At 53.2% G+C, this 23862-nt stretch overlaps 6 protein-coding genes across 6 annotated transcripts; 2 read left to right on the plus strand and 4 right to left on the minus strand.

Moving 5' to 3' along the window:
• Positions 1–2323: 2323 nt before the first annotated feature.
• Positions 2324–4009, plus strand: fur4-0 (Uracil permease; the record flags this gene model as incomplete). Its single annotated transcript, XM_032024864.1, has 1 exon — positions 2324–4009. One exon carries the CDS (start codon positions 2324–2326, stop codon positions 4007–4009), a length of 1686 nt encoding a protein of 561 aa, XP_031878506.1.
• Positions 4010–4640: 631 nt separating this feature from the next.
• Positions 4641–5423, plus strand: CGGC5_v014067 (Uncharacterized protein; the record flags this gene model as incomplete). Its single annotated transcript, XM_032024865.1, has 1 exon — positions 4641–5423. The coding sequence occupies one exon, from the start codon at positions 4641–4643 to the stop codon at positions 5421–5423; it is 783 nt and encodes a 260-aa protein (XP_031878510.1).
• A 115-nt stretch (positions 5424–5538) lies between these two features.
• On the minus strand, positions 5539–7670 carry CGGC5_v014068 (uncharacterized protein; the record flags this gene model as incomplete). Its single annotated transcript, XM_032024866.1, has 5 exons — positions 5539–5905; positions 5962–6053; positions 6116–6241; positions 6291–7173; positions 7273–7670. 5 exons carry the CDS (start codon positions 7668–7670, stop codon positions 5539–5541), a joined length of 1866 nt encoding a protein of 621 aa, XP_031878525.1.
• A 1846-nt stretch (positions 7671–9516) lies between these two features.
• Positions 9517–11212, minus strand: CGGC5_v014069 (uncharacterized protein; the record flags this gene model as incomplete). Its single annotated transcript, XM_032024867.1, has 3 exons — positions 9517–9699; positions 9753–9966; positions 10020–11212. The coding sequence occupies 3 exons, from the start codon at positions 11210–11212 to the stop codon at positions 9517–9519; spliced, it is 1590 nt and encodes a 529-aa protein (XP_031878524.1).
• Positions 11213–16755: 5543 nt separating this feature from the next.
• On the minus strand, positions 16756–18779 carry CGGC5_v014070 (Vegetative incompatibility protein HET-E-1; the record flags this gene model as incomplete). Its single annotated transcript, XM_032024868.1, has 3 exons — positions 16756–16808; positions 16897–17351; positions 17404–18779. The coding sequence occupies 3 exons, from the start codon at positions 18777–18779 to the stop codon at positions 16756–16758; spliced, it is 1884 nt and encodes a 627-aa protein (XP_031878527.1).
• Positions 18780–21027: 2248 nt separating this feature from the next.
• Positions 21028–22723, minus strand: NOX3 (NADPH oxidase 3; the record flags this gene model as incomplete). Its single annotated transcript, XM_032024870.1, has 2 exons — positions 21028–22538; positions 22597–22723. The coding sequence occupies 2 exons, from the start codon at positions 22721–22723 to the stop codon at positions 21028–21030; spliced, it is 1638 nt and encodes a 545-aa protein (XP_031878511.1).
• Between the last annotated feature and the right edge of the window lie 1139 nt (positions 22724–23862).

The following is a 23862-nucleotide window of genomic DNA, read 5'->3' on the forward strand; positions in this document are numbered from 1 at the left end:
ACCTTGGACCAACCACTTCGACGTTACGGCGTTCCGGTTCCTGGAATCAGCGAGTTGCAGGGTTCGAATACAGGAAACTCGGTGTGCGAGGCACTAGACAGGGCAAAAGAGCAAGCAAACACTGAGCCACCAACAGCTGTTGAGCAATTAACAAGGAGTTTTCGTCCGATGCGAATGGCACGATACAACCAAATGGCTATGCGAGATAGTCGGATAAAAAAAAGGGGTGCGAAAGCGGTGCAGGCAATCATTCCAAAAACCTGCCAACCAACAAGAAAAATGTCCAAGCTCCCATCTTTATGTATGCCAGGCCAAGCGGACGGGAACGAACAGTGTTAAGAATCGACCGAAAGACCCTTCGGGTCGCGATGGCCTCGCGGGGTAATGAGGTCTTGGCTGCTGAGCGGCTAAATTGGGACCAGCAATTCATCACTCGGGAAGCCCGCTCGCAGCCCCCCGGACCGCCAGTCGCGAAAGACGCGTGGTCACGAAGCCGGGTCACACAAGAGCATGGAATTGCGGAAGAAAAACACCGGGCATAGAAACGTGGCTGGAAAGCGTAACAGAGCAGCCACAGGGTCCACGGTATGACAGCATCAAGACTCTCGGCCTGCCTCGGTCCTCCGATTCGCGCGCCCCATCGATGGGCTGGTAAAGGCGGACGGCGCCCCCTCACTTGCGTACGACAACGGAGATAAGGTGCCCATCGAATAAAGGTTGTGATGGACGGTCACATCCGGAGGACGGGGGCCAATCGCAACATGCCGTTGGTGCTGTGCAGGCTGTTCCCGACGCAGCCATGAGCGGGTGAGCGGCTGAATGGGGAAGAGCAAACATTCCACACTCCGAGGGAGCAAACAAGCAAACAACTGGGGTCCGTGTTCGATTCCGTTCCCGCATGCCAAGGCGAACGGCAGAATGGAATAAGTGAAAATGCGGTTGGTGCCAGGGGGAAAGGAGAAAGAAGGGAGGAGAAGAAAAATGATTTCCCAGGAGCCAAGATGTTCAATGTCCCGACAGAGGCTAGGACGCTTCGAGAAACGACCCCTGTCTCTTCCCTCGCGAGATTGCCCCTCTCTTCTCCGTCATCCAGCCTCCAGGCTTCCCAGCTGCCCGGGAAGAAGAAAGAGACGCATCTCACCCCTATTTCTCCTTGTAGCAGGGGATCTTCACCAGCAAACTGGAAATCTGGAACACGGGTATGGGATTTCGACGGCGTGGAACCACAAAAACACCGCATGGGTTATCCGTCAACACGGTAACTGTATTCTGTAGGGCGCACAACTTTCGACATCAGCATGGCAATCGCGTAACTTCAACTTCGTCTTACGATGATCTCTTATTTCTCGCTGCTCGTCTGCCCTATCGTCCTGTTTCAAACGAACGCCACCATCCCACGCTTCATAACTCAGAGTCGCGAGCTGGTCTGCATGTCGCCCGTCACAGCTGAGCCAAGGACACCCTTCCATGGAGAGAACCCTGTCCATAGTGACTATGAACGCACGGTCAGCTTCAACTCCAGCCCAGCTTTTGAATACCACTGTCAAATGCCGATGTGATCTATCGCCTGTCCCTCGCCGCGTCGGCGAGTTTTCCCCACTCAATCCGCAACGTCCCGTCCGTGATCATCGAAACCTGCTTCTCGAAGCCATCGCCAGTCTGTATCATGACCCCTTCCGGATTATTAAAGAAGGCCCCGCGTGCCCCGTCCGAATTGACCTCGACACACACTGTGACTTGTTTCTTTCTCCCGTCTCTTGACTCGTTCCACCATCACAAAGGGAGAACTCTCGCACAGCCGCTGCCGTGCGACGGAACTAAGCTTTCGAGCTAAGTCTGACAAGTCTGAAAAGCCACCTCAGATTCGTCTGGTCTAGTTGCTTACGGTCCAGCATCGCCCCCCCTCTTCTTCGTCCCCCCTTTGTCCCTCTCGACTTTGGGTGCCTGTGCCCTCTCAAGAAATCCCCGCAAAACAACCTCGTCTCATATCCCAGTCATCCCGCTAGGTATTAGGTATTAGGTATTAGGTAGTGGTAGTCTCTGTCTGGTTTTCACCGCTCGCCCACCGCCCCCTGGTCGTGGTCCTCACCCGTGAAGCCTGTGTCCCGCCTCCTTGTCGGCGCGTCCACCGATGCCAGCAAACACATACCACCAAGCGAGATAGCAGCAACCTCCAGCAACATCAACCGCTCAACAGCGGCCACCACCACGGGCGCCGGTATACCAGGCACGCCGGAAAGCCCTCTGCATCCACAAACCGTCCGCATTCAACGACGCGCGTGACATCAAGGTGTGCTGCGTGATGATGACTTCACGAAAGCCCATGGCGGGCCTCCTCCGCCGCATCGAAGTCTCCCGCGAGACCGATGTCGTCACAACAGCCTACATGAACCGCGACACACGACCTCTGCCGCCGGAGCGACGCACCTACGGGCCCTGGCAGTTCGTCGGCCTCTGGGTCGTCACGGGCTCGTTCAACATCGGCGGCTGGACGACCGGCTCCTCGCTCATCGCCCTCGGCCTCAACGTCTGGCAGGCCATGCTGACCGTCATCATCGGCCACATCCTCGTCGGCCTCATCTGCGTGCTCGCCGGCGGTCCGGGAGCAAAGTGGCACATTGGCTTCTCAATTCTGCAAAAGGCCTCGTGGGGCATGTACGGCGCCTTCTTCCCGCTCGTGCAGCGCATCATGCTCTCCTTCATCTGGTACTCTACCCAGGTCTACTGGGGCGGACAGTGCGTGCGCACTTTTATATCATCCATGGCGCCGTCCTTCAACGCCCTCGACCGCCCCCTGGCCAACGGGACAATGACCGTCGCCGACTTCACCGGCTTCATCATCTTCTCGCTGCTCTGCCTGCCGCTCATCTACATTCGTCCCGAGCGGTACCACATCCCCTTCGCCGTGGCCGCATGCACGGTCATCCCCACCGTCTTCGCGCTGCTCATCTGGTGTGTGGCCACGGCGCACGGCGCGGGCCCGATGCTGCGCGACATCACGGCGACCGCCGGCGTCCAGCAAGCAACCGGCTCTCATCTGGGATGGATGCTGGCGCTGGGGGTGTGCACTAACATCGGCGGCATCAGCACGCACATCTTCAGCCAGTCGGACTTCACCCGCTTCGCGCGCCGGCCGCGCGACCAGCTCATGTCGCAGCTGCTCTTCGTCCCGCTGAATACTATTGTGGTTGCCTTCATCGGCATTGTCTGCACCTCCTGCGCGGCGCAGCTGTTCCCCAAGACGCAGGGGACTTTGGTCTGGGAGCCCTACCGTTTTCTCGACGCATTACAGGCACACTACGATAACTCGGCCGGCGCGCGCGTGGCCGTCTTCTTCGCGAGTCTGGCCTTCATCTTCGCGCAGTTTGGGATTGCTGTGGCGGAGAACGCGCTGTCCAACGGGATCGACCTCTCGGCGCTGCTGCCGCGGTACTTCAATTTGAGAAGAGGCGGGTACCTCACCGCAGCCTTCGCGTTCGTGATGCAGCCCTGGCAGCTGATGAACGGCGCGAGCAAGTTCCTCACCGTGATGGGCGGGTACGGCGTGTTCCTGGGCTCGATGACGGGCGTCATGTTTGCCGACTACTACCTGGTCCGCGGCCGCAACCTGAAGCTCACGCACCTCTACGAGGCCACGAGCGCGAGCGTGTACTGGTACTGGGAGGGCGTCAACTGGCGGGCGGGCGTGGCCTGGGTCATGGGGACCTGGGCGCTGTTGCCGGGCTTCATCCAGCGGGTGCAGGATCCCACGGTTGAGAAGGACGGGTGGTCGCATCTATATTACCTTGCGTGGCCGCTGGGGTGTACGTTGGCGGTTGTGACATACTGCCTGCTTCACTACGTTGCCCCGATCGAGAGTCCGACGGCGGTGGATGATGCGGATTACTTTGGTACGTTCGGTCCGAGAGAGGGCACGGTGCTTGATGGCCGGGAGCAGTCGCCGACCAAGGAGGCCGAGATGGATGAGAGCTCCAAGAGTCAAGGGTCCACGGAGGATAAGACGGTCTGACTTAATGTTTTGGTTGTTTGGGTATTGTTCCTTGGGTCACGAGCGAGCGTGGGTTTTTGCTGTTTATGGAGTCCGGCGGTAGAACGGTATTGTTGGAAACAGTGTGAGTTTGGAAAAAGACGCCCGAAAGAAGGGCCTACTTCCGTATTTGAATCAAGAGATACCCTGATTACCTCGAGTTGTGTAATGTGATGTGATGTGTCTCCCATGTGAATCCACCCAGAGGGCCACGCTTTCACCACCAAACTACGTAAGAGGAACCATGCCGCCGGGTGGGTGAGCTGGACAATTGCGCCGCCAATGACCAACTGCCGTGTGTGTGTGAGTGCAAGTTGATGTTTCCGCGCATATTCTGGCGCCGCCTTTGGGCCGGCCTCGACACGCGGCGGGCGGGTAAGCGGTTAAATAGCACATGGCCGGCGGGAACAATTCCAAAGACCTCTCCCCGCTGAAAACGGGGGCGGTCGGGTTGAATGATGTCGTCTCTATTCAATAACCCCTCACGACCTTTTCAGAAACAGATTCATAATTCAAAAAGGAGGTCTGTGGTGCTGTTTGTTGGATAAAGAGCTGCTGAATTGCCCTCTCGCCCGAAGTCAAAAGACCGCGACCGACCGCCCTCTTGAAGACGATGGAGCGACTGCACTCAGCTACGAGGCTTCTCTGCATCATCCCGATATCGACGACGGGTATGACAGATGACTTGACGCGGCTGCATCCATCAAGACCCGACGTCGAAATCACCTTCATCGATGGCCGAGACCTCGTCGAGTGTCCGCCGTGCATCGAGAACCATGAACAGGCGCTGCAGTCGACAAAGGCCGTCCTGCCTAGGGCGATAGACTACATCAACTCAAAACCAGTTGACGCAGTTCTCGTGTGTTGCTTCTCAGATCACCCGCTCGTCTACGCCCTCCAGGAGATCTTGACCATCCCCGTCACTGGAATATTCCAAGCTGCGCTGCAGGAAGGGACCCAAGATGGTGGGAAGCTTGGAATCGTCACGACGGCGCAAGCTTGGGAACCAATCCTGACAAAATCTGTGGCCGATCTTGGGTATGAAGGCACGTCGGCAGGTGTGCTTGCCACGGGCTTGGGAGTCCTGGAGCTGGAGAGCTTGGAGCGTGGCGTTGTCGTCGAGCGCATAGCGAGCTTCGCGAGGCGGCTGATCGACAATGGCGCGACTAGCATCATCCTCGGGTGCGCGGGCATGGCTGCGTTGGAGGACGGCATTCAAAAGGCGCTTCCACAGAGCGCAGCGACAATCGACGGCGTTCGATCCGGCATCAATATTCTGACTAGGCTAGCCCAGAAAAGGGCGCGATCAGAAGACACAACATGGACGAACGACGCAAAGAGAAACTGCGCGGTGCAAAGCAAGGAATTGGTTGGCAACTTGGAGCATGTTTACTAGCACTGGTAATCCAGATTTCGTCTATTAAGAAGATGGAAAGAGTATATAAACCCACACGTCGTGTCAACTCCCCGTAACACTGTGTCCGTCCCAAATGGCCTCCACTCCCTTCCTATCATGATGTCCAGTTCTCGACAGCATAATTCCAGTCAATGTCCGGTTGATCGTTAAACGCCGTCGTAAACACATTGTTCATAAAGTTCATGGGAAAGTTGTACAAGGGAACGCTCTGCATCTGATATTGGTCCATGGTGCTGGCTGGCATCACCTCCACAATCTGCTGTGGCTGCCCGGTACTACTCGGCATCTCTGTGATGGGAATCGCCGTCGCAACCGGCATCTGCGGCTGCGGCGGCTGCTGCTCGGCTCGCCGTTTGATCTCGTCGTCAATCTTGGTGATGTACGCCAACAGCTTGCCCGATATTTGGGGCGCGTTGGGGAGGCAGGAGCCCAATTTCTGTAGGAATTGCGCCATGTGCCGCCTTGAGAGAGTCAGTTTCATGGCGAGAAGCCGGTGGGAGGGTTCATCATTACGTACATGACGTCTCGTAGTCTGAAGTATTGATGTGTGGTGAGGTGGCGCCCGATGAAGCTGCTGAGCAAGTGGCCGACGCCAACCAGCTCTTGGAGCTTGCGTGATGTTAGGATCTCTCATACATAAGGCTGTGGGGTGCTGGGGTGATGGAGCGTACCATGGGATGTCCTATCGCTCTAAGATACTCGGGCGGTACTTTGGTAATCTCATCGATCAAGTCAATCGCCGCATTGCAAGCGTCGTCGAATTGATTCAAGCAGGCGAAATGTGCCATGCGAGTGAGCTACAAGTGTTAGAACAGGATGCATACCGCCGGAAGATTGACAACTCACTTGATATGTACATGCAATATTAGCAACCTGGAATCCGCACAGGTTCTCCTCGCGATTATTCGATGACGGGAACGCTTGAGAAGCATACAGCGGCAGCTGCAGTTTCCTGTTCAACACGTTGTCCAGCATCTCCTGGATCGACGGGAGCAGTATATCCATGTCATTATCATGCCGGTCCGTATGCACCGCCTGCACACGCTGCTTACGCATGCGCACAATGACGTGCTCCAGCATGCGATACAGGTCGGTGATGTAGTTCCAGCCGGTGAGCCAACTCCCCGGGAAGAAGATCTCGGGCTTCGAGTGACCTCTTGTTTGGCCGACTGTTGCACCCGTGGGATCCAGGACGCCGGAGAGGCCGACGTGCACCGGGTACGCCACGCCGCATTGCAACTCCGGACACCGGATGACGTGCCCTTGGATCAGCGCAGAGTGAACCTCGAGGCGGTACATGGACCAGAAGAACTGCCGCCGCACGTACACCTCGTTCCTGGGCAGCTCACCCCAGTTGCTCTCGAACTGGAACTGCGCCTGCGCGACGATGCTGTGGTAGCGCCCGAGGTACTGTTCAAAGAGCACGTCGTCCTTGATCTGGATCGCCGCCAGCGACAGCGTGCCGACGACCTGGAGGTACTGAAAGATCTCGTGCTTGGGAATGTCCCGGTTGTCGTCGGGAATGGCTTTCCGCCCGTCGTCGAGGTAGGCCTGCTGGTGCTCATCGCGAATCATCTCGGGAATGTCCGGGTTGAACAGCGCGCCGTCGCGCACATGCGAGGCGCTCAGCGCGCAGATGGCCATCAGACGGGCGAAGGCGGCACGGTTGGACGACATGCTCGTGTTGTCCCATTCTCTCATGATACTCGCCTCATCGTAAAAGGGAAACCTTGTGGAACAATGTCAGCAAATTCGCTCGGCTCTTCGTTCTCGTGAACCCCCAATCGGGAATGATTGGAAGTTGACTTTGAGGCGGGGGAACACAAACACTGGGTACACCGTGTCGAAGAAGATGCATATGAGACGGTGAACAAGGTTTCTGCTGCCATGGCGGCTCTCATCGTAAAAGCACCTGTCCGAGCCGCCGCCCTCGCCTTGCTGATGAGGCTGCTTGATAGACGCGGGCGATGTCTTGGACTTGACGCCTCTCTTTGCCGCGACACGGTTCCATGTGCACTGCGCGCTGTGCTCGATGCAGGTCAGACATGAGGGTTGGCCGTCGGGCCCGGTGACGGGCGTGACCCCGCTCCCCTCGGTGACCGGCTTGCACTTGCGCCCTCTGCGGTGGCAGAAGTCGCAGGCCTTGGTGACGCGCCGACGCTTGAAATTGGGCTCGCTGTGCCGTCTGCCGTCTCCGTTGACGTGAGGGTGATTGTCTTCGCTCATGATCCCTCACACTCTCAGAGGGGTCTCTCTCTCAACTCTCAACTCTCAACTCTCTTCCCGGCCGAGATTCGAGGGCGGAGGGGGGCGCGTCCCAACCGGGTCACGGGACTCCCATTCGGCTTCAAATTGGCGGTGCGTGTTCGGTGAGTGAAGGGGGGGAAACCAAAAGAAGGGGGGTCAGCAGCGGGCCGAGTCCTCCCTCTCCTCGGTGTGCGATGCTGGCTGGCTGGCTGCTGTTTTCTCCGTCTGTCTCTGCCAGTGCTTCTTCCCTCCCTTGTCGATGATGTGCAGATCCACAGGCGATGGAGGGTCCCAGTTCCAACGTCCTGCGGTGCGGTGCAGTGCGGCGCGGCTATGTACAGTGTGTCTTGAAAGATGCAAGCGTCCGAGCCGTGTGAGATTTCTTCTTCTCCGTGTGGAAAGTTCGGGGTGAGACGGTATTTGTGCAACACGGGGACACACAGTTACAGTTTCGACGTGTCTCTTGGGAATTTTTTTCCACTTGGTCCTGTACCTTGCTTTTCCGGTTCTCCAACAAGAATAAAATGGGGGGTGAGGAGATGCAGCAGCAGCATCAGCAGCGGGCGGCTGGATGTTGAAATTGAGACGGCGTGCGGGTGGGGCGAACACAAGCAAACATTGTTCACTCCAAGCACTGACTAAGCCCCTGACACTTCTTGTCTTGAGATGAGAGAGAAAGAGAGGGAAGAGAGAGTGAGTGTGAGACCAGCCGCTGCTGTTGGTGTGTGTGTGTGCGTGTTGGTGTGTTGGTGCTAGCTGCTGCTGAAAGTCTTTTCTCTCGCTGTTCTTGAGCTAAGCTGAAGGGGAATTAACTCGCAGACACTGTCACATCGCCTGCTGGTTCCTTGCGGTGAGCGGGTACGTACTCCGGCATCTCCCCTCCCTCTTCCATGTCTCCTTGCCTCCCCTCCCGCGTCCTCCCACCTCCCACTTGTTGGCCGTAGACTCGAAATGGCCTCGACGCTGGCCTTCGGGGAGTTCAGGGGTGGCTGTGCCGCAGCCACCGACCACATTGTTCTTTGTTGAACCCTGGTCCCTGAGTCCTAACCCCCGTCCGTTCCCCTCTTCCACCGTCCAACAGCGTCACTGCAGCCCGGAAATAGCGATCTGAACCAACACATTCTTCTAGAATCCCCCCAAAACACTGCCATGACAAAAACATCGATATCAAGAAAGAGCCGCGAAAAGAACTCGAGGCTTTTCTAGCAACAAAATCCAAACCACGTCCTCGGTGTTGCGCTCTGTGAAACTGGCGGTGTTGGTAAGACATCGGGACGTCATGGTTTGCATCCCCGGTACCAACAGCTTGGTTCCCAAATGCATGTTGGAACCCAATGTTTGCTTCTTGCAGTGGATGCCAATGTTTGCTCTGCAATAAATATTGAAGCTTGCGTCCAGTACTTTTGTTACGCTCGGCCTTTGCACGTGGGGAGGATTATCGAATTTCTAGACGGAACGCCCGCCAAATCTCAAAGCCCGCACAGTTCCAACGTGACACCGCAGTTGAACCACTGCGTCGGGTCGGCCGCCTCAACGCCTTGATCATCATGGAACTTCACCTCCCTCCCCACGCGGCAACGTGGGCACTCTGAGCCTGGCCTGCGTGTGTTCGTGTCACACCGTGTTCAATGTTTGCTTTCTGCGTCGTAACGTGCGGATCTCCAACGGTCTGGAACGGGGTCATCTCCGTCACCGAGTTGGAATGCTTCGCTGCTCGTCTACCCGTCACGGTCATCAAAGGCGACGTTCCGCACTTCTGAAGGATGAACCCCTTGTAACTATCTCGGACTATGGACGTATCGTTCCCACACAGCTCCATCCATCATCACGGCTTCTGACCCGACTCAACATACCCAACATCCCTGAAGGCGATGCCCGTGGCCATCCGCGTCTCTGAGCTCGTTGAAATCCCCTCGTCATCACGTGGACTATGGTTGATGTGGAACTTGATGCCGCCCCTTGCAGTGTATGCAGCCTCGAGCTCGTAACTTGCCCAATCCGGGAACATCTATTGCACTTCATCAGCAGAGAGTGTGGGGAGCAGCTCCCAATGTCACCCACCTTTCGCAGCCCGATCAGCGCGACCTGCTTCAATACTTGGCAGGTACTGACGCATCCAATGATGAAGGGAATCAGTTGACCTGTTGTCTTAATCTCGTTGATGTCTTGGACATGGTTCCACCCCAACGTAAGTTCGATGGACAGGATGAACCATAAAATGCTTAGGAACACTAGGACATTCCACGTGACGCTTAGATAAAAGCAAACGGAGTTGCTTAATGTCAACGTCAGTAATTATCACTTCTTGCAGGGGTCAATAAGACTCACCCAAGTTGGTGTTCCCCATGGGTCTCGCACTCGGCCAAGACTGCAGAGTCGGTTTCGCCACGATCATCATACTGCTTCGGCGTGAAAAGCGAAATGGCAGCCCTGACAGAATCGTGAATGCTCACACTATGGGGATCCGACAGTTTCGTGAAGAATGACAGAAGCTGGACAGACAGGATGAAGAGCCAAATAACAGACACAAACACTCTAAAGCTCGGTGTCCGTTTAAGAATGAACTCCCCAACCCTCAAGTAATATTCCACTCGCTCCAAAAACGGGAGGAGTCTTGATCGGAGACTTTTGGTAACTCTGGTCGACCTCGGAATGACCAAGTAAACCACGTCGCGTAGGGCACAGAAGCTTAGAAGAGTGACTAGGAAAGCCGCCGCCGATACTAGGAAGAGACATAAAGGCAAAACCACAATGACAACTATGATAGCGACAACTTGCGAAAGAACCAACACAGGCTTGTTGATACGTTGCATCGAAAAGAGAAAAAGAAACGGGGCTCCGCAACCGTCATCAGCATTCGGTTGGTTTGCGATGTAGAACCAGAAATAAACGTTGAAGCCCGCCACGACACCGAGAATGGCCGTCCTCCATACAACTCCAACCCATGAAATGTTACGAGGTTTGAATGGAGTCAGGTACTCGATAGGGACCTCGAAAGTCGGGTTGGAAAGATACTGTTTCGCAGCGGCATCTTCGAGGTATTCGCGGCCCATCCTAAATAAGGACTGGTAGAACGCCTTGACAACATTATTCCTCTCTCGCTCTTCTTTGAAGATTTGCTTGAACCGATGGCGACTCCAAATCTTCTCCCCCATTTCCGCATTTTGCCTGCGCTTCTCGACGACCTTTTGGTAGTGATGCCAGATAAGCTTGACTCGTTTCGGTCGCAAGAAGTGATTCCGGACTCCTATCGTGCTGAGCACCGTGATGAAGAAACCAAGAGAGATTTGCAGCATGATGTACAACTCTATCGGTTTCACATCGCGATGGACCTGCGCCAAGATCGTGGCGATGATGACTGCAAAGACGAATATGGCGTTGACCCCGTGGACATCCTCGATGCTCTCCTCGTCCACCAGCATGCGGATCCAGGACGAGACCCATTGGCAGTAGACGCCGATGCGCACGCCAAGGCCGTATAAATCTCCATTGCCGTCGATGGCGCATCCGTCGGTATTCATTACGGGAGATATTACCACGTCTAAGTGTGAAAGCTGCGAGCTAGAAGCTGGGAGACGTCCGGGGGTTGATGTTCACCTGAGATGAGGTTGTCGTGGCGCCATCGACACCAGACGCGACTGCACCGCTTTGGGGTAAATCTGTTTTGCAGGAATGAGGCAATATGCCACTTATGCAATCCAGCCGCTCACCTGCAGCCGCCCGGCTCAGCCCGCCACGGAGGTCAAGATGATGTCTCAGGCGTGGAATTAGCGGGCGCCACGGTCCCGCAAACATCAGTATGAGCATATCTGGGCATGTTCCAGAGCGGGTGGTACTCTGCATTCGGCTTATTCAATCGTATTCATATTCTCTTGGTCAAAAATCATTTGAGACGAAGGGAGATACCGAGTGTGAATAACTAGTAGGTTCATCACCGTTACTCAGCCCAACGCCGGTATCCACAGTTCGGAGACTGCCACCGTTCCTCGCATCATTCTTTTGACCCTCTGTAAGCTTTGCAGCCACTTGATGCTTGACTGATTCCTGTTTCTTTGGAACTTCCCTTCCAACAAGAAGACACCCTGGCGCACACCACTCCAAGGTCGAGTTCCGGCTGTGAAATCGCTTGAGGTCTCTGCCGGCATCTGAAGCTTTCCTTGCTCAATAAACCTACCAACAAGCAGCCACTCAACGATTTTCGGGAAGCACTTGGCTGAATCCAATGCGCTCACCCAGAATTCTGCCCGCTTGTAATGTATTCTCGCACCGTGAAAGACCAGTATCTTCACCACATCCGCTCGACCTTCATGTGCAGCAGCCATCAATGCTGTTCCTGCAGCTGACCCTTCACACTCCACATCCAGTCCCATTTTCAACAGATTTCTAACTTCATCAACACGGCCATGCTGTGCCGCAAAACAAAGGAGGCTGAAGTTTCGGCTCTCACTCGTTGTGTCTTCAAACTGGCCCAGCCTTCGCAAGAAGGTAGGACCCAGGCGCCGGTAAAATAGTGGGAGGCATCGCCGACTGGATTCTTTTTCGAAAACCTGTGCCTGCCACCAGGAAGGCCAGAGTACCATCGTTTGAGGGTCAACAGCAATGTCTCGAGCGAAATCCGAGTTGAGAAGAAATGTCGCTACCTCGACCTTGAGCAGGGCAGACGACCAAACAGGGAGGCCTAAGGCCCCTGGCTGATTGATACTCATGCCTGCCGCCAGCAGCATACGGAATGGCTTGATTTTGTCCAGGTATATGAACCTATTGCCTCCGTCATTGACCTCAATCCGCGTCCCTCTGGCTAGCAGTGCTTCTATCGCGTGGATGTTGTCTTTGAGGACAGCTGCCTGGAGCGCTGTGCGACCTCGGCCGTCTCTAACTTCGATCGAAGCACCTTGGTTGAGTAAAGCTTCCACCATCGCGGCACCTTCACGATCCGCCGCCAGGTGCAAAGGGGTCATGCCCGATGAATTTGCGGCGTCTGGGTCCGCTCCATGCGCGATAAGAAGCTTCGCCGCGACCACATTCTTCTTGAATGCCGCTAGGTGTAAGGGGGTGTTGCCGCTCTCGCCTTCCGGCTGTGTGGCTACCTCCTTTGCTAAATTGCGACCAAGAGAAGACTCAACTCGCTTCAAATGCGAAAGTAAGGCCGCCAAAGAATCGTTAGACTTTCGTTTAATGGCCCGATGTGCTGTGGCCGAATTATTGACGAGCCAGACGAGTTCTGTTAGGGGAATAGCTTCCAAATAGGTAAGGAGGGTCTTTTCGGGTCTCCCGCCATCCATAAAGAAATCGAGTGTTGTGGAACCACGAATAGGCCACGCTTGATCATCTGAACTGCTGCCCTCAGATGGGGAGGACAAAGAATCAGATGATGAACTGCCACTGCCATCTTCAATCTTTGAGCCCCTTTGCCAACCTTGCCAAGTAACCGCGTTGTACCGTTTACTATTGCCGTGACGACGACATGTCATTCCCTTAAAGCTTGCCCCTCTACTGATGAGAACTGAAACACAGCCTTCAGGGACGTCGTTTTTGCCTAAGGCATAGAGAAGAGGGGAGCAGGTTCGACAAGAACTCATGATGATGTTTGGCGAGCATTCCGCATCTAGAAGCTTTACCACATCTTCTTCATCATCTCTGTCGATTGCATACTGCATAGAGCCTGCGAATACTGTGGCCTTCATTTGCTTCTCTTGAGAGGCCACATCTTTCCCAGTAGCTGCTGCAGCTAGGACGGAGTCTTGCACCATTTGCATGATGGCTTTGGTATTTCGATGAATGGCAATGTCTAACGGGGTCTTTCCATTCTTACTCTTCAGGTGCTTTGCGCCCATTTTCAGCAACAATGCTGTCGTTGAGTCGTTGCTATGATATATAGACGCGTGGAGAGGCGTAAAGCCTCCCTGATCCTGAGCATCGATATTTGCACCCCGGGATATGAGGAGGCTGATCGAATCATGCTGCCCAAGAATTGCGGCTATATGTAGCGCAGTCGTCCCATTTGATGTAGTGATGTCAAGATCAGTCGCGTATCCTTGATCGAGCAGATATGCTACCGTCTCCGCCGACCCTATTGTCGCAATATGTAAGGCTTTCACCTGTTTGTAATTGACGCCCATGATGCGGAATTCCTTGAGACACATGGTCACTTCGAAGTCCCAAAGTCGTTGATCGCCGGCGACGGTAATCATTTCTTCTAAGAGAAAGGTCCATCCGTAGGCGCAAGCCCATGCGGCTGGAGTCCACCCGAAAGCGTCGCTGATACTCAGACTTGGTGCGCCTCCCCTTCTGAGGAGAATCCTTGCGCCATCAAGGTTTCCAGCCATGATATGGATGAGCAGTGGCGACCTGTTGCTTGGCTGACTTAAGGTGTTTGGATTACATCCTTCATCTAGCAGCGATTGCAGAAGTGTGACTCGCGCAAGGCTCGGCCTTCGAAAACGAGCAAAGCCACCAGTTTCAAGCAGATTAACGGTGCCCCCAAGATGTTTTGGCTGAACACGACCCCATTTAGTAGGCAAACAAAATTCGAATAATGGCGTTCGTGGAGAGGATAGTCTAGGTTTGGCGCATCCGTGGAGATGCAGCAAACCAGCGAGCTCATCCCCTCTCTCGCAACGGTGGAGACTGTTGATTCGAGCTTTGTCTGATTTCTGAAGTATTTTTGTCAGTATCCTGACGGAGGATTGGTTGTTTCCCTGAGCGGAGATGAGCTCAAGTGCATTCGGAGACTCTCCCCTGGAACCACTTCTGGCATGGACGTCCACACCGAGTGAGAGGAGACGGTCCACAAGGTAAACAGAGTCGTGAACGACAGCCCAGTGCAGAAGCTGTAGTCCTAGACTCGTTCCCTTCAGATCTGAGTAGTCTGTCGTGGCGTCGATCACAGAGCTGAAGATATTTTCCAATATCATGACAAGTTTGGTTTTGATTTTTGGGCTTTCGGGGAGGTGGGAACCGACGAGGGTTTGCAATTCCCTGAGAGCAGAGATCCCAGACACTGTCTCGTGGTTTGCCAAGCAACCCGTGTCGACTAGTATATCGACTAAATCCGACGCCCATTGAACTCCTGACGGCGGAGGCTGAGATAAGACTTCCAACAGATGGTCAATAACCATCGACCATATGCTCCGCTGGTGTGAGCCTAATGATAGAAGTAGCTCTGTGGAAATTAGAAGTCTGAGAACGTCCTCTTTGTAGGTAGAAAATGAGCTTGAGGCTAGGTAACAGCTGACAGGGCTCTTCCACTTCAAAGAATCTTGGTACGAATAGATAGCCAGAAGCTGCTTCACGACGTCTATACGCACATTCTGCTGTAGAAGATGCAGAGGCGTCTCATCTTCTGGAACGGGTAGAACGCCGCGGTTATGAAGTTGTTGTAGGGTTTGGGGTGAATCGATACCTGCAATGATGGCATTTACCGAGGGGCGAGCGCTCTGTAACATGTCTTTACTCGATCGACAGTGTTTAAGGATGATGTTGGCCCCATGATAGTCCGGATGACCCATAAAGAGGGCGCTGGCCAGTGGCGTCCGCCCATCGATGTTATCAAGCGCATGCAACGCTATTTCGCGATCTTCCTTTCCGACATGCGTCGACATCAGCACCTGAAGGATTCTTCCAGACATACGCCCGACGGTCGATAGGTGCCAAATGTTGCGACCCTTTTGATCGGTGGTTGTTGCCTTGGACCCATGTTTCAGAAGGCTCACCAGGACGTCCTCGAACTGATTCCCCGTACATCTGAGCAGCAATCTTCCCAGTTTGACATTCTCATTTTCGGACCCAGACAGACGATCGAGCAGAAAGCTTAAGCAGCTGGCGGCAAGATTTGTCACCGCGTGGTCAAGCAGGCCATCCAGCATGTCACCCTGAAGGACCAGTTGACCTCGTATTGTTTGGCCGGTTTCCTTCAAGGTGCTCAGGGAGTCACTTTCAATCGCCTTTTTCATCCTATTGACAAGCATGTCATCCGTCACGGCCTCAAGAGCAGGCAGCGGTACATCGATGTCGTGCATATCTATGAAAACACTTCGGAATGCTGTGAGATATGCTGAAGCTTCTGCCTCTCCCCGCAAAACCATGTCTTCAAGAATCTCCAGGATGGCAGCGACATCTAATCTTGCTTGCTGTTTTTTGTACTTGGTCCACTCCCGGCACCTTAGTCGAAATGTGCAGATGGCGTCGTCGTGCATTTGAGCACCACCTTTGACAATTTCGGCAAAGATTCGACAGTCTCCTGCCCACTCAGATGACTTCAGCCCCAGAGCGCCCATGGAGTTCCACGAATACTGGGCTGGAAGAGGTCTTGTGCAATCAGCTCCAGCTTCGATCAAAGTCTGCAAAAGCTCTATCGAAGGCTTCTCCGCTGCACATATCCTATTCCATGTTCTGTTCGTCTTCCTGGTAGATAGATCGTGGCACGCAATGAGGAACGAGCCTCCAAGAGCGCATTGCAATGGTGAGCCTATCCGACTCATTTGGTTTACATCAGGCTGATCTGCGAGCAGAGAATCGCAAAGACGGTTCAACCCTAAAAGACAGGCCATATGTAGCGGTGTGAAGTCGCCGCGTCGAATAAAATGAGCCAAACGTCTCGTTTGACCTTCTTGCCATTTCCAGTCTGTGTGTTCCTTCTGTCTCCAGAGCCAAGATCTTAATCTACCGGCTTCGAAAATTTCCTCTGATCCCGAGGATTCCTCTGAGCTCGAGAGCTCCTCTGGTATTGTGGGTCCCTCTGGTCTCGAGAGCTCTGAACCCGGGGATTCTGATGATGCCGGGGATTTTGATGTGCCCCAATGGGACCCGGACGGTCCTGTACATGCTTCCGTGGATTCAGAGCACAAGGAATCACTGCTGCTATACCACCTGTTGCGCCCATAGTGAGTACCCACACTCCAAGGCTTGTCTTCGAACCGATCGTTGACCCAGCCATTCCAGGAGCCTCCAAGGCGGTAGAAGTGGCAGACTTCTAAGGACCATGCTTTGAAGTTCGAGGTTTGCGCGGGGTTGCAAAGTTCCATAGCTTGTTGTCTGAACTCCTCGTCGTCCCAAAGCTCGTCTGCTAGTCGGGGCCAAACCAAAGCCGCATATCGATAAAATGGTAGTCGCCTCCGCCTGTTGCACATGAAGCTGTTTTCAGAGTTCAATCTTTTGGGAAGCCGTGCGAAGTGATTGAGACACAAGAAGCGAAGCGCACATATACCAAGGAGGCGCCGAGTTCGAGATTTCGACAGATGGTATCCCGCGAATTCCGAGTCAGTCGGGTCGATTTGTTCCAGAAACTCTTTGATCGTATGGTGTGCTAGCCCCAATTCTTCTCCGTGGGTTGCCTTAGTCAGGAATATGCCACATGAATCCGTGATCTCATTTTCATCGACTTCAGGGTATTGCAACTCATCGGCATCCAGCCCGGGTATGCCTGCCACCGATAACGCCTGGCAAAGCTCATGGCTCGTGAGTGGAGGGTCCGAGAACGCGGTCAACTGAAGAGCAGATTGAATCAGAGCTTTGGTTGAAGCCGGTTGTTCGTTGAAGCGCTGGAGGGTCAGCTTGTATATCCCTTCCAGATTTTGCGGAAGTGTCTCCGACATCTCGTGCAAATTTTGCGTCGTGGCGTATCGTGCGATATACTCGATGGAGCAAGATGCAAACCGGAAGCTTCTGTTTGGTCAGTTTACACTCTCCGACAGCTTAAGGTTACATCTCCTACCTTGGGTTGTTAACACGACCGAAGCTCTGAATGACATTGTCTTTCAGTTGCAAGTTATGGAAGACTGAATTCGCCCCCATGGCCATCTTCTCAATCTCGGTGGCGGCGAACATTTCCAGCTGGTTTCTGTCGGGCTCAAATTCCTTGCAACAAAGCGCTTCGCCAAAGCTACCTTTGAGAGTGGTCTCTATTCTTTGCCGATAGCGCGAGACCATGGCTAATCTGAAGTTGCCAGATCCTGAAGCTAATGAAGCCATCAATTGCGTGACGGCATCGCCCTCGTCAGGGCACTCATCCACTCCATCAACGACACATAGAATCTGCCGAAATACTTTCGTCATAGCGAAGAATACTGCCTTCATTCTTTCTATAGTCGGGATTTCGACTAGTCTTCGAGTTCGCAACTCGGAGTAGTATTTCCCGAGTGTAGTCATTGCCGATGGGTGCTGTACGGCAATCTGGGCAAGAAGAGTGCTGAGGGAAAAAAAGCATTCGTAGGATCGGGGGTCTGAGAATCGACAGAAGGCAAAGATTACCGCGGTGGCTTGATCAGAATAGTGTATATGCATCGCGGTTTCGATGAGCGTGGCGGCAAAGGTCGTCTTACCGGCTCCAGGGCCGCCTGTGATCCAAAGGTGGGAGCTTTTGTCGTTGTAATTACCGTGGTCTATCCAGCGTCGGATGGGTTCATGTTCCAGCATCTCATACTCTGTCCAGTTGGTTCGTTTGCTGACAGTCCGCGTAAGGACTTCAAGATGGTCAACCCTTGCGAAGAACGACGTCACGGTGGAGTTCTCCTTTGAGTACCTGCAGCGGCCCATCACGAATCTTCTGATGACTTCTCTGCGATTTGGAGAATGTCGATCTTTCCCTTTAGAAAAGCTTTGCAGCAGTTCGTTCATGGAGTTGGAGGGGAGAGCTCTAGTAACAGCCTCTTTGTGTTGACCAATTTCTTGTACCAAGTCAACGGTCCATGCTGTCGTGAAGGGCCATCTCAGCTTTGCTCGTGATTTGAGATCTTCTTCCTGTTTTACGACATCGTAGGTAAGCTTCCTACGACTCAAGCTCGCCTCGAGCTTTATCAGTGTCTGTCGGCAAGTGAATAGCTGTTGCGGTAGTTTCGGTGAGCGGAGGCCATAAACATCATCAAGGACCTGATTGTAATCTTCGTCAAAGGTGGAAGCCACCAAAGTGAGTCGATGCAGCAATCCAGCCAGATCTTGGATCTCGGTTGCAACGCGGCGGATTTCGTCTCGCCTCTTGATGTCCATAAACGGGTCAATCTTGTCCTTCGCAAAATCGTATGTGCTTCGGAATGCATTGTCGGCGACGGCCACCAAGCCACGAAGGCTGTCAACGACTTCAGCAGGCTCCATAGTAGACAAAGATTCTGGCCGGCTCCAGATGACGAGATTTCCTAAGAAAAAGCGCTGTGGCGCAGGTGTCTCTGTTTTATGTTGTTGACCGGAGTCCGGTGAGGGAAATATGCAACATCGACCTGTTTTTGTGAGGGGGATTGGAGCTTTGATGCCTATTCGGCAAATTCTTCTCGAGCAATCATCGCCCTGCGTGATGTGCTGACTGCATGCGTGTGTGACGTGGTGTACCCTCCCCCGCTCCTCCTGTGATAAGCGGCCAATTAACGCGACAATGTCTCATTCGCGTACTTAGGTTTGCAGACCGCCAGCGTGTGAAGTAGTGCAGCTTAGATAAAACGCCTCTCGATCTCGAAATTTGATATCACGAATGGATGTAAAATTACACAGCATTGAACGAATTGGATGCTATGCTTTCGCCATGAACTTTGTCGCTGAAGGTAATCAATTGCCTGTTGGTTGTCGTCTTGCTCGATGAAATACGTGGTCATCTTTTAACGGGCAGCAACAGAGTCTATTCTATCACTCTTCGACTCGGATAGATATTTCTTCGTTGTTTCGATGGATCGAAAATTCGCGTTGATGAACTTTATATAGGGTACTATTCTCGTCAGTCTCTGCTACTATCCATTGCAAGTCTTGATATTGTCTCCGTCTATCGAGTCTGTGGATCCAAATATTCATTCACTCGTAATGAAAAGTTTCATTTCACTTTGATGTCCTGGATATCTTCGTTCTTTGATGGTTCTGGCTCTTGCGTTGTTCTTGTTATGCTCAATTACGTCCCACGCGAGAATTCTCGCAGTTTCGCTTTGATTACTTTTGCTTACTTCTCAGTATCGCACAATGCCGCAATGACTCGTTAAATTGTTGTATGTAGAAGCTTGCAGCTTTAGAAGACATCAGACCTGCCAAAGGCACATATGGAGGCGGGTGGTTTCAGCCCCAAGCCCTTGCGAACAATAGTTCAGTCTAGCCCTGACACCCAACCAAGGACAACCTGATTCAATAGAGACGAACTGAGGCATCATGGTGCCAAATGGCTCGTGTAATTCTCAGAATAGATGATTCCAGATATGCAGATCCGCGATTCATGGGAGACCCTTCCACGGGATCCAGGGTTCCCACGGCCTCCACGGATGTTTGAGCCGACCAAAATTTCCGGAACCCGCGCGGACAAGGCGCTCGGCGGGGACCCCGCCGGTGTCTTATTCCAACATCACCCCCTTCTCTGACTGGCGCCTGGTGACACAAAAGTCTATTTCGGTATGGTGTGGGCTTCAGATGAACGCCCTGGTCCCTGGATACGGTAACCGAGACCGAATATCCGACTAAGTCGAAGGGGCTCTTGAATTCTGAGACTAAAAGGTTGAGCGGCTCAGCTATTTGGCCGACAGACCATCTCAAACTTGGTCCTTCGGGTCATGGTCTTGTCCGCGAGTTCCGTGGCTTTCTTGCAAACTTTAGCTGAGTGCCCAGACCTCAATCAAAGTCCTTCTTTAGACAACCTGAATCTCGGTCGTGCCGGAAAAGCAGTAGCTGATGTCGCCGTTTAGAGTTTGAAAATGACCATTAGTTTTATTGGTAGCTATCGACGACTTGAGGCAGATGTGCAGGCTGCCAAGGGCCAGACACCCTGACAACATTCGCCGGGCTTGGTTGCATGGTTTTGAATGCCAATGCTGCCATCCTTGAACATTAAGAGGATGGAGTATAAAGAGGGCAGACCCGCAACAGCTAGTCGATAGGTTATAATCACTCAGACCTATCCTTCCAACATAAGTGCACTCTACGACCATTTGTTAATCAGTACGAGGAAATCTATCAAGATGCAGTTCCTCAAGATCGTCTTCGCCTTCGCCGCCGCCCTCGCAGTTCCGGCATCCGTAAGTGTCAAGCCCAAATTCGAATCACGGTCAATAACTAAAGCTTTTCGTAGGCCGCAACCTGCATCCAGCTCGGAGCTTGTGCCGAGGGCAACGACATCAGACAGTGCACTTCCGGAAGCTGCCATCAGAAGCTTGGCCAAACTTGCACCATTAGCGGCAACACCGTCAGCTGCCCTAACTAAGCAATGGGCGCTCGGCAAAGACTTTCTCGATAGACAGAACCTTGGTTAAAGCTCAATTGATCATGAAAAATTCCTGTCGAAGTTTGGCTTGAATGATCAACGCTGCACTTTATTTCAATTCCGTGACTAACCCGCGATAACGGGCTGTCTCCCAACATGCCACGCCGTCAACAACGACTAGAACTCGAACACTTCCTCTTCAACGTAGAACGTACTCTTCGTAGAGCTGACCTTGGATGCTGCGATCCTGACATCCCGGATGAGTTGATTGGGACCACAAACATTGACGGTTGCGTCCAGACAGGGGTGCAGTCTCCTCACTCCCTCAAACCATCCCAGCACATCCGGACGGCCTTGCCTCAACTCTCCTGGAACATCATGTTGACTGGGTCGGCCAACCATTGCGAACCCGTCCTCTCCATCATCCGCCTGTACAGCTCCTCTGCCCGTGACGTAAATCGAAATATTCAGAGTCGCAGGTACACCAGGATCGGCAGCCAACGAAGCAAGACTTCTCAACTCGTCGCCGAACCACTCAATGCTCTCGACGTCTTTGACGGCCCATAACATGTGAATATGCCACGACTTCCCTTGCAGAGCACAGGCATCGGCAGATGCTGCTCGCTTGATGAGATGAGTCGCAATGCTGATGCCGGGAGTGATGCCAATGCCGCCGGCAGCGAGGACTGTGAGCGGCTGCTCGCCCCAACAGACTCGGCCGACGCCGTACGGTCCATCCAGTCGTATGCGAAGCTTTCTCATTTTGGGTTCCATGGCTTGACACGTGGTCACGTCCTCGCTGCTCGTTTCTCCATCACCCGGGACGATACGCTGGACTTTCCTCGTGTACCCGCCCAGCCCTCTGATCGCCAGCGTCGCATCATCATCGCGGGGTGCAGATGCGATGGTGAAGGGGTGCCAGTTGAGGAACGATACGCTTGGGATCTGGACCCAGGTGATTTGGCCCGGATGCCGCGGCTTCATCCCTTCGAACTTGATCTTGACGACGTCTCCGTGGTGATTCTGCACAGCGGTCGTGTTGATCGAGCGAAAGTTGTAGTAGAATCGGAGGAAGCGATCGCAACCCCAGAGCAAAAGCCCGGGTAGGAGAAATTCAGGACCTTTGGTGGCGTGGATGAGGGCGCCGACAACGAAGAGGAAGAAGAGGGCGTGGGAGTAGTAAAAGACCTCGAAGAATCGGCGGCGGATAATGGGGACCGAGGTGAGGGAGATGAGGACGAGGGACGCCCATGCCATGGCGCCGACTTGGATGCGCAAGTTGGAGAACGAGTCAGCAAGTTGGTCAGTGGCGATGTAGTGCTGGGTGTTCAGGGCGAAGTGGATGCTTGCGTGGACCATGGTGGCGACGCCGATCCAGCGGTGGTAGACGAGAAGAACCGGGGATGGGATCTGGGCGACGATAGAGAAGAGGTTTGTCCGTGCGGCGAGGAGGAGCGCAATGCCGCCGTTGGCGATTGTGAGCCACCCGTAGAGTTTGAAGTCGGTGGTGAACTCGTTGTCGTTTACTCCGAATAAGATGTTGAGGCCGAGAAGAACGGCGAATCTTAGGAAATTGGCGGCATGATGGTTGGTGAGGATGGGGATGGGCGATGGGAGAGTCAATAGCTTGTGCAGAGCTACACCTAAGCGTGTGTGGCCTGATGATGATGCTTTGATGAATGGGCGGCCTGGGCATGGATGTCAGTATATGTGTAACATGTCTTTCATACAGCTAGAAAGGCTTACCGCGATGTGTCAAGCTGCGAAACCGCGCAGGAAGCCGGACGATGCTCTCGAGGAAAAGAATCCCAATGACACAGAGAAAGTAGGCCCTCGCTGCCAGGTATTGATCTTGGATGATAGGTTTTTCCATGTTGTGCGACTAGTGATGCTATCGCAAATAATGAGTTTACTCAAAATCAGAATAGTGAGACAATTGATGAGTTCAAGGCAATATGTATAATGGTTCAAGATGATGTTCCGATATCCTGAGGTCGTGGTTATTATTATGCTTATGTATTATGTTGGGTCTTCAGCTGCAGGCACTTGTAATCCGCAAGCTGAATGATGGCTTTGACATGTGGCTGGTGATGAGGGATCAAAACTTCCAAAGAGTGCTGTTGGGCGTGATGATGGATCAAGCTTTCCCAATACAGTTAGTGTCAGGGAGGCGCGTTTGGGTTTGGAGCATCGTCCGCAGCGCCCGCGGCGACAGAAGCCTGGACGTAACACAATGTGGCTTGCTTCCAAGTAGTGCACTGAATTCATTTACTAGTCTTAGGTACTTTGATTCGAAGGTTTAGGAAATACAGCCTCAGCGTCTGATATCATAATCAAGATATTTGGCATGGAATCTGCCTTGCCCAGGGGCCCCGTACTGGAGAGTTCCATGGACGTACAAGAGTCTCTGTTTTGCAATCATCAGAGACCAAGGGCTACGGCTTTTCAGTCCAGTTAGAGAGTTTAAAGGCGCATCTTATTATCACTCGAGTAAAGTCACAAAAGCTAAGGCCAAAACTCTACTATGGAATCCATCCCTACATAAACGACTATTACGGGTCTTCTTCTTCAGTTTCTTCGATACTTCTTCGCGACAACCTGATCTCTGTCGGTATTCATCATGTCAGTCACGCGCAAGGCGAAGATGGACGTGCGCCGTTTGGACTTGAAGGACGCAAGCCACTGTGCACTTTAAGCTTAAGCTCGGGTACCTGCTGCTAGCGCATCACCACAAATCATCAGAATTTCCTAATTAGGCAAGAGTCAAAGTTGCAAAGGATTTGGTCCGATTACACATCAACATTCATGGATGCTTGGATTTGAGGGTCCTGTCACAAAGAAGATCGAATGGATTCCAAAGAAGTCCAAGTCTTTTCGGTATATAAGCTCCGTACGTGCCCGCCTCGATAGGTAATTGCCACAACTCATCACTCAGAACACACTCACAACAAAACATTCTAGCAACTTTACGCTTTTTTCACAATTAATTTCAACCACATTCTACTCAGAACA

The sequence above is a fragment of the Colletotrichum fructicola genome, assembly GCF_000319635.2.
Source record: "Colletotrichum fructicola Nara gc5 chromosome Unknown KSG_Nara_v1_contig08, whole genome shotgun sequence".
Lineage (NCBI taxonomy): Eukaryota > Fungi > Ascomycota > Sordariomycetes > Glomerellales > Glomerellaceae > Colletotrichum > Colletotrichum fructicola.